Raw genomic sequence first — 15,752 nt, forward strand, 5'->3', positions numbered from 1 at the left:
CAAAATTCGCCCACATTCCAAGAATATATTAAAATAATTTTAAAGTTAGTATTTTGGGAGCAAAAGTATACATTTTCTATGCAAGGATGAAAATTTGGAACAATATAGAAAAGGTAAATGAGGATAGAAAGGCCATCAGAGATTTTAAAAAAAAGACTTTGGAAATGAGGTTATGAAATGCCAAAGCAATGGGAAAATGTGTGGGAGAAAGGAAGGACGGAAATGTGAACTGTTTTGTGCTGATATTACCTAGTTATTTGTATTATTAGATTTAGCGCTCAGGGCTTAAGGAAATCAAGGGATATGGGGCAAAAGCCAGAACGGGGCTCTGATTTTGGATGATCAGCAATGATCATATTGAATGGCGCTGCTGGCTCAAAGGGCTGAATGGCCTACTCCTGCACCTATTTTCTATGTTTCTATGATTTTAAAGTCGTGAAAGACATCCTTCTATTGTGCATCTCAATAGGAGGTAGCAGAACTGATTAAACGTATCCGGAGGTGATTTTTGTTCTTTAATTTCAAAGCACGCTAATTTTGGAAACAGGTCCTTAAGAGGCACGCATTTAATGAAGCGGCAACACACGACTGCATGTGTGCTAAAGATGAAGCAATGTGAACATAAGCAATAGACGGATGGGCGATCTCGCAACTAATTAATCGGATTGAAGCTCCATTGTCCTAAAACATCTAACCATGAATGATTGGACTGTAAATGGCTAGTGGGAGAGTGGTTTGAGAAACCTCCCGATCGTCAGTGATGATAATATCTAACATATGGGTGCTAAAGGAGAGGCTGAAATATTCCTAACCATCTTCTGCCCGAAGTACTAAGTAAATGATCCATCAGCTTCTTCGCAAGATCACCACCATTCCAGAAGATTGTCTTAAGCCAATTAATTTTCCACGTTATATTAAGAAAGGTATGAGAACAGTGGATGCAACACCAGGAAACATACTGAGTGTATTACTGAAAGCTTGCACACCAGAACTAGCTACACCTTTAGCCAAAACATTCAAGTATGTTTATAAAACCTGCATCTACCTGATGTGGAAGTTGCAAAGAGTAAAAATGATCCAATCTGGCTTAATGTAGCTTTCTCCCAATCTGCAAAGTGAAGAAAAGTGTCAGTAGTGGTGCAATCAAGTGGCACATACATCTTGAAAGGTTGTAATAACAGTGTAACTCTTGTACTCGGTATATTGACTGATGAAGGAAGGCAAGCATGCCAAATGTCTTTTTTCACCGCACTGTCTCACAGTGTTGCTTCTTTCACAGAAATATGTTTCCTTATCCTGTGGTGTCTGTTCTGTAACACTACTCTTGACTACACAGGGCTCTTCCATTTACCACGCAAGCCCTATCCTGGTTTGTCGTACCAAAATGAAACATCACATTTATCTGAATTAGATGCCATCTACCATTCCTTGGATTATTGACCCAGTTGACCAGGATCACACAAGTAATTTTGGATAACATCCTTAATTGTCCATTAGACTACCATTTTAGTGTCATCTGTAAATTACTATTCATGACATTGACATCTATCCGATCAAGGGCGGATGAGCTTCTAGCGAGCCAATGGCCATGCACACTTCAGCAGAAGTTGCGATCACTGTCGTACATAGCATTGTAAGAAATGATGATAAAGCACACACACAAATCCTATACTTCCAGCGGCGGAAGTCCCCAGGAATTGGAGGACAGAGATGTGTGGTGCGTCTGGCACTGTTCCCGTTGGAAACCGGCACCACTGCATCGCTAATGTTTTCAACGCTGATGAATGACATCAACATCTCACGTGGTGTCTTGCTAAAGTCCATATAGACATCTTCCACACTGCCCTCATCAATCTTCTTGGTCACTCCCTCAAAATACTCTCATTCCCCATGCCATGCTGACTATCCATAATCGTTCCTTGCTCTTCCACATACACTTAAATCTTGCCTCTCAGGTAGACACAAAATGCTGGAGTAACTCGGTGGGACAGAAGGAGAGAAGGAATGGGTGACGTTTCGGGTCAAGACCCTTCTTCAGACTGATGTCATGGGAGTGGGCAGTACAAAGATAAAATGAAGTCGGAGACAGTAAGACTGGTGTGAGAACTGGGGAGGGGGTGGAGAGAGAGAGGGAAAGCAAGGGCTACTTGAAGTTAGAGAAGCCAATGTTCATGCTACTGGGGTGTAAGCTACCCAAGCGAAATATGAGGTGCTGTTCCTCCAATTTGCTCTGGGCCTTACTCTGACAATGGAGGAGGCCCAGGACAGAAAGGTCAGATTGGGAATGGGAGGGGGAGTTAAAGTGCTGAGCAAGAGGGAGATCAGGTAGAGACCACAGATTTTAAAAATTGTAAGGAATACACTTGGAATATTGTCTTCAGTTTTGGTCACCCGGCTGTAGGAAAGATGCCATTAGGCTGGAAAGAGTGCAGAAAAGATTTACCAGGGCTTGAGGGACTTATATAGAGTGGGGCATGTTAGGACTTTGGAGTGCAGGGGGCTTGGGAGTGATCTATGTAGTGGTGTATAAAAATTATGAGAGGACTGGTCTTTTTACTGGATAGGGGTGACAAGAACTAGGCATAAGTTTAAGGTGAGAGCAGAAAGATTTAACAGGAATCTGAGGGACATCATTTTGCATGCAGGGTGGTATGTATCGGGAATGAGCTGCCTGAGGAAGTGATTAAGGTGGATGCAATAATATTTAAAAGATATTTGGACAGGTACATGGATAGGAAAAGTGAGACGAGATGGGCTGAAGGGCCTGTTTCCGTACTGTGGCTCTACTGTGGCTACAAGAGCGCGTGGAAAGCTGAGTATCTTTCGACAAATGACTGATGGGGTGAGTAATAAATACCAACACTAGTCTCACACTTGCCATATGCCCAGTTACCAAAAGAAGCAAATTAATAAAGGCTTATTGTCCTGAATTTACTTCCATGTTCTTATGGTATATTCTATAAATTTCCATTTCATTCAGAACTGCATTTATTAAATAAAAAGCTACAAAGTGCACTGCTTTTCTCAAACTCGAATTAAAACACAGCTCATTTAGGTGATTAATACTTATTCTGCTGATTGAGAGGAAGGGCAAGGCATGTTTCTGATAATTTCTTATTGAGTCTAATGGTAGTATTGAAAAACAATATTATGTTCCATCTCTTAAAGGTCATACGTGTAATCTTCAATTAGCTTGACATTGCAAGCAAGCAAAAACACTGACAATTGTTTATAGAGGAAGCAATTCAAAATTAAGAGGAAATTGTCCAAGTCAGCAGAGGTTTATAAAAGGCATATCATGCACAAATTTGCTGGAATCTTTCTAGGATATGATGTTGGATGTTTTGACTTTCAGACGCTAAATACAGATGTACTGTCTGTTGAGACTAGGAAAGAGTGCCAAGAAATGTAGAATTCAAGTGTGGTGTTTAAATTGTAGCGTTCTATAAAGAAATATCACAGCATGATTAAAAATCAACGTCAATGGTGAAACCTTTAATCAACCTTTTAACAGAAAGGTCTTGAGATTTGGGAAAGGTCATGTTAGTTTTCTTGTATCTTAACTGTAGCAATTTGCTATTTTGATGCTTTCGCAATGGGGTTGGGTGGTGAAATGTGCTGCTGTCACATTTTACAAATGATGAATTGGAACCATTGTAGCTCATGCAAACCTTTTGCTGGTTTTAATTCAAATTGACGTAAAGGGCACTTTCTAATCTACCATTAGCACTTTGTATTCTCTCCTTTTACCCGTCCATTGGCATTCCACAAAGACGCATGTTATCATGTCTATATCAATGATTTGGATGAGAATATACAATGTAAGGTTAGCAAGTTTGGAGATGAGACAAAATTGGGTGGTTTTGCAGGTGGAGAAGATGGTTGTGAAAAATTGCAGCAGGATCTTGATCGATTGGCCAAGTGGGCTGAGGAATGGTTGATGAAATTTACTGCAATATAATGTGAGGTGTTGGATTTTGGGAAGTCTAACATGAATAAGGGGTGGGCCATTTAGTTAATCTTTCTAGGATATGAGGTAGACCATTTAGAACTGAGATGAAGGAAAACTTTTTCACACAGTTATGAATTTGTGGAATTCTCTGTCTCAAGAAGGCAGTGGAGGCCGATTCACTGGATGCGTTCAAAAGAGAGTTAGATAGTGCTCTTGGGGTTAGCGGAATCAGGGGGCATGGGGAGAAGGCAGGTACAGCAGGCAGTGCAGAAAGCTAATGGCATGTTGGCCTTCATTGCAAGAGGATTTGAGTTTAGTAGCAAGGAGGTCCTATTGCAGTTGTACAGGGCCCTGGTGAGACGGCACCTGGAGTATTGTGTGCAATTTTGGTCTCCTAATTTGAGGAAGGACATTATTGCTATTGAGGAGTGCAGCTTAGGTTCACCAGGTTAATTCCCGGGATGGTGAGACTGATGATGAAAGAATGGGTCGACTGGGCTTGTACTCACTGGAATTTAGATGAGAGGAGATCCTATAGAAACAAATAACAATCTTAAAGGATTGGACAGGCTAGATGTAGGAAAAATGTTCCCGATGTTGGGGGCGTCCAGAACCAGGGGTCACAGTTTAAGAATAAGGGTTAGGGCATTTAGGACTAAGATGAGGAAAAACCTTTTCACCCAGAGTTGTGAATCTGTGGAATTCTCTGCCACAGAAAGCAGTGGAGGCCAATTCACTGGATTTTTTTCAAGAGAGAGGTAGATTTAGCTCTTGGGGCTAAAGGAATCAAGGCATATGGGGGGAAAAGCAGGTACGGGGTACTGATTTTAGATGATCTGCCATGATCATTCGAAGGGCAGAATGGCCTACTCCTGCACCTATTTTCCTATGTTTCTATGTTGTTTAAATAATACTTGGGAGTGCCCCTGCAACCTAGTCCCATCCTGTTAAACTTGGTATAACTAGGTATATGATTACTAACTATGCGTATTTGCTGAGTGGATGCACCACCAAACATTAATTGTGACTATTATTTTGCTAAAGTAATTTCCATAACGTATCTGCTCATAAAATATTGAACTTTCTATTTGTCTTCTTTCAGAACGCGGTTGTACTTAAGATGGCCGACTTCAATCTGATTGATGCACTACATGAAACTACACCCAGTGTTGAAATGGAAATAAAGAGGGATTTCATTTCTTCTCTGGAGGCAGAAAAATATGATGATGTTGTTGGAGAAAGCGTGACAAAAGAAAGTTATATTCCATTGCTGGATGATGAGACAAAATTACCTCCTTCAGAGGCTGATGGCAAAGCAGTGGTACACTCGTATGGAGAAACAATACCTGAACAAGCAACAAATGGACGACAATTGGCAGAACGTGAGTGTGGATAATATAAGCTATAGGTCCGGCCTGTGTGTGGAAGCCAGACTAACATTTGCCTGTTGAACTTTGCAACTGAATGAACATCCATATGCATCAGCCCATCTTAAACTGCTGTTCAACACAAAATGCTGGTGTAACACTGGGTCAGGCAGCAGCATCTTTGGAGGACATGGATTTGTGACATTATAGGTCAGGACCATTCTTCAGAGAGAATTACTCTGTTACTGCAGAACGTTGTTGTTTGCACAATTCCAGCATCTGCAGTTCCAGTGTCCCTCTCTTAAACTATTCATTCTGTGTCCAATGCAATTTCATGAAAATATTATGGCAGAGATTAGAATAAGACATTGCTATTCATCCATATGTCAATTCCTACTTTCTATCCATGTTCTCTAGGGGTGCTGCCTGCCCTGGTGAGTTACTCCTGCATTTTGTGTCCATCTTTGGTATAAGCCAGCATCTGCAGTTGTTTGTTATTGCATTAAATTGACATAATTTCTTGATAAAGCTTCACGATTCTGCCCACTGTTGAGCCACTGGTCATCTTTGTCAGCATTTGCTCGGTTTGAGGAAGATTTGTATTGCCATGTGGGCGTTTAAATGACTGGAATCTGGAGAACCACAGACTCGCCTTAAGAAGGTGTAGACCTTTTCCCTTGCAGGTCAGGTGCCTGCTGGCTGGTGTTCCCTTCTTTGCTTCATTCTCTCTCGTATTAGATTTGAGAGCAGTGCACTTCTTATTAAAGTGACTCACTGCCTGTGGATCATTTGGCACTATTGACGCCAGGTGATGCCTTGTTTCTCCCGGTGTAGGATGCTTATATTGGGTTTCATGCCTTTTGTGGATCTTTAATCATGGGTGACCTTGAGAGTGGAGCTTTATTTGGGCTGGGTAGGGGGAAGAAAATAATTTGGCATTAGTGCACTGTCTGGTTCAGCAGAATTTGTGCACAGGAAAGACACGTTAATGACACTATTATTGCATTCTTCAAGATTTTCAGTAGTTTAAGTGGATAGCCATTTGGCACTGTCTTACTATCATTAGCCATAAAATATTCTGTATGCGCATTAGTCATAAATGTGACTAGGCATTGCTTCACCTTGCCTGAGGTAATTTAAGCCTGATGCTTAATTCACTTTATTTGTATGAGATAACTGGATAGATGAAACTAAACCTTAGATTTTTTTTTCGTCAATCCTTTGGCTCAGCAGCACATCAGCCAATGTGGTGCTGAAACTGAAATTATCCTAGCACTGTTGAGTATATGTCCCCTTAAGCTTCAGGGGTACTGACCTCATTCTGGCTGATTCCATTATGCTGCTTCATTTTAAATTACTTACTGTACAGATTTTCAAAAATGTTTGTCGTATATACTGAAACGGAACATTGAAATGACTTGAAGCAGCACAGCAGGTCTGTAAACACAGCACTCAATAGATAACGTAATATACAAAAACAAATTCAATAAATAAACCCCCCCTATTAGTGCAAAAACAAAAGAAAAAACGTAAATCTCAAGTACAGCCAAGGTAGTTCAAAGTTTCGTTCATGCTTGTCCTGTTCAATAGCCTGATGGTTGTCGGAAAGTTGTTCTTAACCTGGAGGTCATGGTTTTCACACTTTTATACCTTCTTCCCAATGACAGCAGTTGAATGAGAGCATGGCCAGGGTGGCGTGGTTCCTTCATGATGCTGGCTGCCTTTTTGAGGCAACTCCTCCTATAGATTACTGTGGTAGGGAGGTCAGTACCAGTGATGGACAGGTAGTTTTTGTAACCTTTTTTTTCCCTGGGTGTTCGAGTTGCCGAACCAGGCCATGATGCAACCAGTCAATATGCTCTTTGCCACTCTCCTGTAGAAGTTCAAGAGAGTATTTGTCGACATACCGAACACCCTCAACACACAATCTTCTCAATCGTCTAAGGAAGTAGAGGTGTTGAAGGGCTTTCTAATGATTGCATCAAAGTGCTGGGTCCAAGACAAATCTTCAGAGATATGCATGACCAGGACCCTGATGTTGTTGACTGTCTCCACAACCGACCCGTCGATGAAGACAGATTTGTGGATCTTCGACTTCCTCTTCTAAAGTCAACTATCTGCTCATTGGTCTTACTGATGTTGAGAACACCATTTGATCAGGCGATTGATCTCCCTCCAATATTCTGATTCATCATCTGTAATTCATCCACCAACGGTGGTGTTGTCAACGAATTTAAAGATGTAGTTGGAACTGTCTGGCTACACTATCATGAGTATAGAGCAGGGCATTGAACACACGGCCTTAAGGTACCCTTATGCTGATGGTTATCAAGGAGGAAGTATTGTCAATTTGTACCAAATGCGTTTTAATGACTGTTTTCTTGATAAAGTAATGTGAGCACATCATTTGGCATTTCATAATGTATTCAGAAAAACATTAGCAGACTGAACCAAAAGACTCATTTGGAGGATGAAGGTGAGTTGGGCTGTGTGAATGGCCTTGGTCGAGAGAGACATGGGGGAAGTAGGTTTTGGAGAGGGAGCTGTGGCCCTCAATGATTGATGCCAGGACTCCCCAGAGGAGGATTAATTTGAACAGGGCTTGCACAAAACATCACGAGTGTTGCAGAGTTCTCGCAAGAACTAGGAAATGTAGCATTTGGTGATTGTCAGGATGATGATGATCAATGGGACAGGATATTGAGTGCCAGAGGTGTGGGAGTTAACTTTCATATAGGGATGGTGGATGAAAGGAGTATGTAGGAGTTGGTCACACTGGAATGTACAAAGCCATGAGTAAGTGTTTAAACAGCAGATGAGCAGAAGCAGTGTCAAAAATTGCTAATGCCATTGACACAAGAGTAGACACTAAGAATATATAGGATTGGAAGCTCAAGCGATCTGATAGGGACTGAAGTTGAAAGCAGTCTAGAAAGTGGAATGTAATTGATAGCAGCTGAAATTGATTGGTTTAATCAGAGAAAAATCTGGCAACAGGGAATCAAAGCTTGTTTCAGGGAATGTATGTTTCTCATATTGTTATAGTTACAGTTTAGTTTATGGTCAGGTGTACGGAGGTACAGTGAAATGTTTTTGCGTGCTATCCAGTCAGCGGAAAGACAACACAAGATTACAATTGAGCCATTTACAGTATATAGATAGATGTACAAGGTAAAGCCAGCATATTCCGATCTAGGATAGTCCAAAGGTCACCAATGAGGCAGATAGTAGTTCAGAACTGTTCTCTAGTTGTTGTAGGATGATTCAGTTGTATAATAACAGTTAGGAGGAAACTGCAAAAGGGATGACAGCTGATTTTGACATTGTAGTTGCTTTGCAAAACTGAGATAGTTGGTGTTCAGGTGGAAAACAGGTCAATATTATTTAGGGTGGTGGCTTGATTCCGGGTACATTAAGAGTTAAAAGATGGCTAGGAAAATAATAGGTCCCCTTAAAGATCAGTATGGCCATCTTTGTATGGAGTCACAAGAGATGGGGGAGATATTAAATGAATGTTTCTTAAATGTTTTTACTGAGTGAAGGATTGTGGCAACTAAGGAGTTGAGGCAAAGGAGTTGTGATAATCTTAGATAAAATATGAATTACCAAAGAGCAGATATTGGCGGTTTTTAAAATGCGACAAATCCACAGGGCCTAACCAACTACATCCTCTGAGTCATGCATAAAGTGAATGTTCAATCTTTTCCCCAGAATACAGGATTCTAACACTAAAGGGTTGAAGGTGAGAGGGGAGAGGTTTAAAAGGAACCTCAGGGGCAACTTTTTTGTCTATATCTGGAATGAGTTGCCAGAAGAAGCTATAGTTGTGGAAACAATTATGACTTTCAAAAAAACATTTGGGTGCATCTATGGATGGGGGGGGGGGGGTTAGACTTTGGGAAAATGCAGACAAGTGGGACCAGCCCAGAATGCCAATTTGGTCGACATGGAAAAAGTGGACTGAAGACCCAGTTTCTATGCTATATAGCACTGTGACTCTTAACTGCACTGCAGGCATGACTTGGAGAAACATCAACATAGGATAACTGATATGAGAAATAAAGTCAAAAGTGAAGGTGAAAGTCGAGAAATGTGTGGGTAGGGAAAGAAGTTGGAATAAAGGGAACACTTTGCACTTTTAAAGAATCGCCTATTACAGACTCTCGCAACCTAGTTGACAAACACTAGATTTGACTCGTCTAGCCATCACAAATAAGTGAATGTGATGATGAAGACCTGGCTAATATTATTTGACTTGGCCAATAGGTTTTCCAGACACTAATAGTCCATTTGTTGTTTTTCTTCCCATTTAAGGCTAGCACATATAAATTTTCTATTTTGAGAACTATAGTTAAGAATACTGTGATTCGTGTCCTTCGTGTGACTCACTGTAGCATGTGAAATTTTACAGGTTCTGAAGCAGGTGAACAAGGACCAGGGAAGTTGCCCAATGGTGGAGGACAAGCCGATAGCACAGGTATGTTGGAACCAAACATTTCTATATCCCTGCTTTCTGCAAGAATCCTTGCTTAATCTTTTTTGGCTGTGTTGTCTCATTTGTCTTGGGAAGGAGGCTGTCTTTGGATGAAAATCCTTTATCAACTTTCTCCAGATCCCATGAGCAAGATTCAACAAGTGTTTTTAACCTCTTCCAGTGATCATAATGAACATAGGAGCAGTGAGTGACCAAATCATGTTGTCCTCTAAGCTTTGTAGTAGGTTGTTGACCTGTCCAGGCCTGTGTCTGCGTGATTCTGAAAATTGTTAGGTCCTGACACACCATTACTTTTTTCCCCTGAAGTGAGAATCTTCTCGGGTTACCTGCAGTGCTCCTATGGCTACATCAGCGAGTTCTTGCAAACAAGAAGATTTGTTGTTCTACTTAACATCTTAACCTGTTCAGTGCCACCCCTGAGTATACTTGGGTCAGTATATACAAGTGAAAAAAATCTTGGCATCTTATTACTCTGCTTCAATCATCGGCAGCCGTGTGTTTGGGGAGTGGTTAGTGTGTGTGTGACGCCACTGCCCTGCCCACCCCGCAACCGAGTGTTGAGGGGACGGGACCCAACGGGTCCCCCTTGGTCTAGTGTTCTATAAAAATATGTTCTAGACAGCAATGTCACAGATCATTTTAAAGCTTTTCAAAGGTGGCTGATATACTAAACATTACAAAAACATTTTCTGCATAGCATTTTTATTTTTTTCTGAAAATACATAACTTGAATCCAAAGCAGATTTAAAAAAAAAATTTTTTTTTTTAATTGTTCTGGTGAAGTGTAATGATCGCTTGATTTTTTTTGTTGGGAATTGGAAGAAGAATGGAATGGCTGTGGATTAGTTATAGTACTGGCAACCTGATATTGAGGGTTGATTTTCTACAATCTGGCGATTTAGGAAACTGGTGTTAACTTGCATCATGTTGTAAAATGTTGCAAAGAGAATTCCAGAGGCATCGTCAAGTGCAGTTATATGGCAAGTAATCCATCTGGCAGTGGCGAGGGGCCTCATTGGCGATGCAGAAGCACCTCTTATGTCTGGGAACTTGCACTTAATATTTTGTCGCAATTCGATACAACTGAATAAGTTAAGCCATTTCAGAGGGCAATTAAGGGCTGATTGTAATACAGTAAAACTCCGATCACCCATCATCCTATTTCTGTTGGTTTGGCAAGTGGCTCATCTGGTTCTGTTTACGGTGCTCATTTAAAATTTACTTGGGCCGTGTCCTATGCTGCTTTAAAACGATTTAGTTTTCCCCCATGTTCTCAATACCGAAAATGTATTATACATCTATATAAAGAATTATGTGTTGATTTATTAGTGGTAGTAATTTCCAGTTCTCTGGGAAACCTGCCACTCCGGCACCAGAAATGCCAGAGGTGCTGCCGTATTAGAATTTTACTGTAATACAATGTGAGATGCTACATATTGTTTCATTGGATAAGCATAATATTTCCTTCTGTATTTTAACACATTCCAATATTTTCATGTTCACTATTCAAGTTAGTTTTAAATTCTAGATTACTCAATTAACGGAGTTTAAATGTTCCAGATTTAAGCGTATATCTTTTTTTAATTGATTGTCCATGCTTCCGGATCATTAGTTCAACCATCTGACTGGGTTACTTTTCCCTTATTGCTTTAAATATGAATTAATCCATACCCTTCCTTTGCAACTTCTCTGACTTAATAAATGTCACCGTGAGGAGACAACCTATTCGAAGCAAGGTCAAATCCATCCTCGTTTTAGCGTTTGCAGCTCTGAGATACCTGCACCCTTCTACTGTCCTTTTACTCATTCTCAATTTTATTTCTTCTTCTTCTTAAACCCTTTGCTCCTCTAGGGAGCATAGGCCATTGACAAATGTCCTCCACCTCACTTGGTTGTTGGCAGTTCCTTTGAGATCTCCCCAGTTGAGCCCACTCTCAGACATTTCTGTCTGGACACCTCTTCTCCAGCTGTTCCTGGGGCGACCTATTTTCCTTTTTCCTTGGGGGTTCCATTTCAGGGCTTACAGGGTGATGTTTGTGGCAAGTTTCCTGAAGGTCAGAATCAGAATCACACTTTATTCGCCAAGTATGTTTTGCAACATACGAGGAATTTCATTGGCCGGGTCAGTCATACAATTAAAAGCAACAGATCAGTCAAAAACACATTTAAACATGAACATCCACCACAGTGGCTCCTACACATTCCTCACTGTGATGGAAGGCGAAATAAAGTTCAAGTCCTTCCCTTAGTTCTTCCTCGGTCGTGGGCCGGATGGTAAGTCCACGTTGGGTGCGATCCCAGGCAAGGGATCAGCTCCGATGTTAAGCCCCGCGATAGGGCTCAAAGTCAGTCCGAGGAGGCATCCAGCTCCATCGATGGAAGGCCGCAGAGCGCCCGGAGAATGTGATCCGAAAATTAATCACATCTCCAGCAAGGTAAGAACCTGAAAAAAAGTTTCCCCCGATCCCCTCCCCCCTCCCCCCACATAAAACAAACCGAAGAACATTAAAACAAACTTTTAACACTAAAAAATAACAAAAAGAATGACAATACGAACAGACTGCCGACAGGGCAGCCATCTCCCCGGCGCCCCTGGTGGTGTGTCCAATCCAACTCCATTTTCCATTTTGAAGGTTGAGATGAGGTGAGCTGATGGGTTCCCATGCCGTTAGAGCCTTTCTCGCGTCCTTCATCATCATGATGGCCACTCCCTCCTCTTCCTGTCCGGAGTAGATAATGGACTGCCCGCTGACCAATTTATTTGCTGCCCTTTATTTGCCTTGTATTTGGTTAACAAGGCCCCACTCTCTGGGATTAATTTCCAAAGCCTCGTTACCTCTCTTATTTAAAATATTCTGCAGAAACTATTTTAAACAAGCATTTGTCAACTGTTCTAATAACATATGCCATGATAGGGATATGGGGGAAAAAGCCAGAACGAGTACTGATTTTGGATGATCAGCCATGATCATATTGAATAGCGGTGCTGGCTCGAAGGGCTGAATGGCCTACTCCTGCACCTATTTTTTATGTTTCTATGATATTAATTTTTAATTCTATAACATCCCCTCAAGGTCTATATTCTTCTGCATCATACCCTTGGATTTTCATACAATTTTAACAGGCATGGTCTTTAATCTGGTATCCAATATTTCAAGAGGGCTTGTATACAAAAACAGGGATGTAATGTTGAGGCTCTATAAGGTGCTGGTAAGGCTGCATTGGAATATTGTGAGCAATTTTGGACATTATATCTGAGGAAGGATGTGCTGGCTCTGGAGAGGGTCCAGAGGAGGTTTACAAGAATGATCCCAGGAATGAGTAGGTTAACCGATGATGAGCGTTTGACTGTACTCAAAAAGGGGGCGCTGTCCTGTGCGCGGCTGCCCTGCCAGCAGTTGTCTGTCTTTTCACCGTTTTATTTTTATTTTTAGTTAGTTAAAGTGTTTTGTTTGGAGGTTTAGACTTTTTTGTGTGGGGGGGGGGGGGGAAAGGGGGGGAAAGGGGGAAACTGCCTTTCAGGGTCCCTACCTGGTCGGAGAGGCAGCTTTTCTCCGGGCTGCAGTTTCGACCCGTCCTCGCGGCCTACCAGCTGGCCTGGAGCGGCGTTTCCTGTCGCGGACCGCCAGAACCTCGGCTTCGGTGGCGGCACAGCGCTGGAGCGCTATCGTGGAGCGGGCGATGCCTTGCCCGGGTCGCCGCGCTGGAGCTCCGGTGAGCTGAGACCGTCGGGAACAACATCGCGGAGCTGCGGAACTGTGGAGCGGCCAGCTGCGGGCGGCGGCGCCGAACTTTACACCGGGAGCCTGGGATCTCGCGACGAGATCGCCAGTTGTGGAGCTCCATCCGGCGCGGCCTTGTTGGCTTCGGAAGCCGCGGCCTCCAGTACGGAGGCGGCCGTTCCAGGGTTCCCATGCTGCTGTGAGGACTCTCCCGACGCCGGAGCACCACCACCCGGTGAGAACGTCCAGGAACATCGGGCCTCCGTAGAGGCAACTGTGGAGGCCTCAATAGGCCCGACTATGGGTGAACTGGGGTTGGGGACTGGACTTTGTGCCTTCCCTCATGGTGGGAACCATTGTGGGGGGATGTTCTTTGTGGTTAAGACTCTCATTGGTGTTATGTCTGTATTCTTTTGTGTACTGCAAAATGGCAAAAAGCATTTCACTTCATTACACCTCGGTGTATGTGAATGTGACTAATAAAAACCTTTGAATACTTTGAATACTCGCTAAAGTTTAGAAAAATGAGGGGGGGGGACTTCATTGAAACATACAGACAGAGTAATGAAAGGCTTGAATAGAGTGGATGTGGAGAGGATGTTTCCACTAGTGGGAGAGTCTAGGACCAGAGATCATAGCCTGAGAATTAAAAGATGATCTTTTAGGAAGGAGAAGAGGAGAAATTTCCTCAGTCAGAGGATGGCGAATCTGTGACATTCTTTGTCACAGACGGCTGTGGAGGTCGTCGGTGGATATTTTTAAGGCAGAGATAAATAGATTCATGATTAGTGCAGGTGTCAGAGGTTATGGGGAGAAGGGGGGATAGCGTGGTGGGAGAGATAGATAGATCAGCCATGATTGAATGACGGAGTAGACTTGATGGGCCGAATGGCCTAATTCTGCTCCTATCCCTTATGACCATAATATAACCACCTGATACATCTTAGAATTCCAGCAAATATAAATGCAAATAGGGAAATTATAGGCTATTCATAATTGAATATTTTGGGGACATTTTCATTTAAACGTAGGTTTTGATTTTGTTGTGTGGACGTGCTTTGCAGCCTACAAATCAATAAACTGCTATAATTGCCCAATGAGCAGTGACAGATGTCGGAGACTGGCACATCTCAACCAATGGCTAATTGGGCTGCAGAGCAGGGAAATTATGTGTTTTGTAAAACCCCACCCAAAAACAGATGTCAAAGAAAGGATCTGCCCTTAATTTCTAACTGATGAATTGGATGCTTCTTCTGGGGAGAAGGCAGGAACGGGGTACTGATTGGGGATGATCAGCCATGATCACATTGAATGGTGGTGCTGGCTCGAAGCGCCGAATGGCCTACTCCTGCACCTATTGTCTATTGTCTTGATTTCGTTTTAGCTTTAATGTCTATATTTTGGTGTCTAATCCAGTTAATTTTAAGAAATAATATGGGGAATATTTGTTTGGGCATTAGCTGTTTTGTTTTTTGCTCTGAAAACTTGAAGTTGTCTTATGTCATCACCTCTAATTTTTAAAAAATAATGCTGTGCAGAAGTGGTAAACTTGTATGTGTAGGAAGGAATTGCAGATGCTGGTTTGCACCGAAGATAGACACAAGATGTTGGAGTAGCTCAGCCGGACCGGCAGCATCTCTGGAGAGAAGGAATGGGTGATGTTTTGGGTTGAAACCCTTCTTCAGGCTGTCAGACAATGTTTTGCATAAATATTGAACATTAACCTCTAATCCTACAACTTGGGAACATAAATAGAAACGGAGTAAAGTGCGTTATTTAATGTGGATGGTAGACAAAAATGCTGGATAAACTCAGCGGGTGAGGCAGCATCTATGGAGCGAAAGAAATAGGCAACGTTTCGGGTCGAGACCCTTCCTTGGACTGATGTGGGGGTGGGGTGGGCGGGAAGAAGAAAGGAAGAGGCGGAGACAGTGGGCTATGGGAGAGCTGGGAAGGGAAGGGGAAAGCAGGGACTGCCTAAATTTGGAAAAGTCAATGTTCAAATTTAATGTGGATGGTCACTTTAAAACCTTTTTTAAAAGATTTGCGCTTGAATGCAATTCAAGAATTTGCAATTGAAAGATTGGCTCAGATGCTGGAGTAACTCAGCTGGGGAAGGAATTGTGGGTTTGGTAATAATTGGTTGTGTGCTCTAACCTTGCTGTTGCCAAGGTAACCGATTTGAGGTTGATAGCCTATGCTGGCTTTGCTGGAAC

General features: G+C 42.3%; 1 protein-coding gene across 19 annotated transcripts in view; it reads left to right on the forward strand.

Annotated features, from left to right (window-relative positions):
- Positions 1-15,752, forward strand: part of map4 (microtubule associated protein 4) — a 250,747-nt gene that overhangs the window by 60,247 nt on the left and 174,748 nt on the right. For all 19 annotated transcript variants that reach the window (XM_033020304.1, XM_033020314.1, XM_033020309.1 and 16 more), the window contains 2 exons: positions 5,055-5,334; positions 9,731-9,796. In XM_033020304.1, coding sequence (XP_032876195.1) covers positions 5,073-5,334; positions 9,731-9,796 — 328 coding nt within the window. In that variant the 5' untranslated portion in view covers positions 5,055-5,072. The remainder of the gene's footprint in view (positions 1-5,054; positions 5,335-9,730; positions 9,797-15,752) is intronic.

This window comes from Amblyraja radiata, chromosome 4 (genome assembly GCF_010909765.2).
Source record: "Amblyraja radiata isolate CabotCenter1 chromosome 4, sAmbRad1.1.pri, whole genome shotgun sequence".
Lineage (NCBI taxonomy): Eukaryota > Metazoa > Chordata > Chondrichthyes > Rajiformes > Rajidae > Amblyraja > Amblyraja radiata.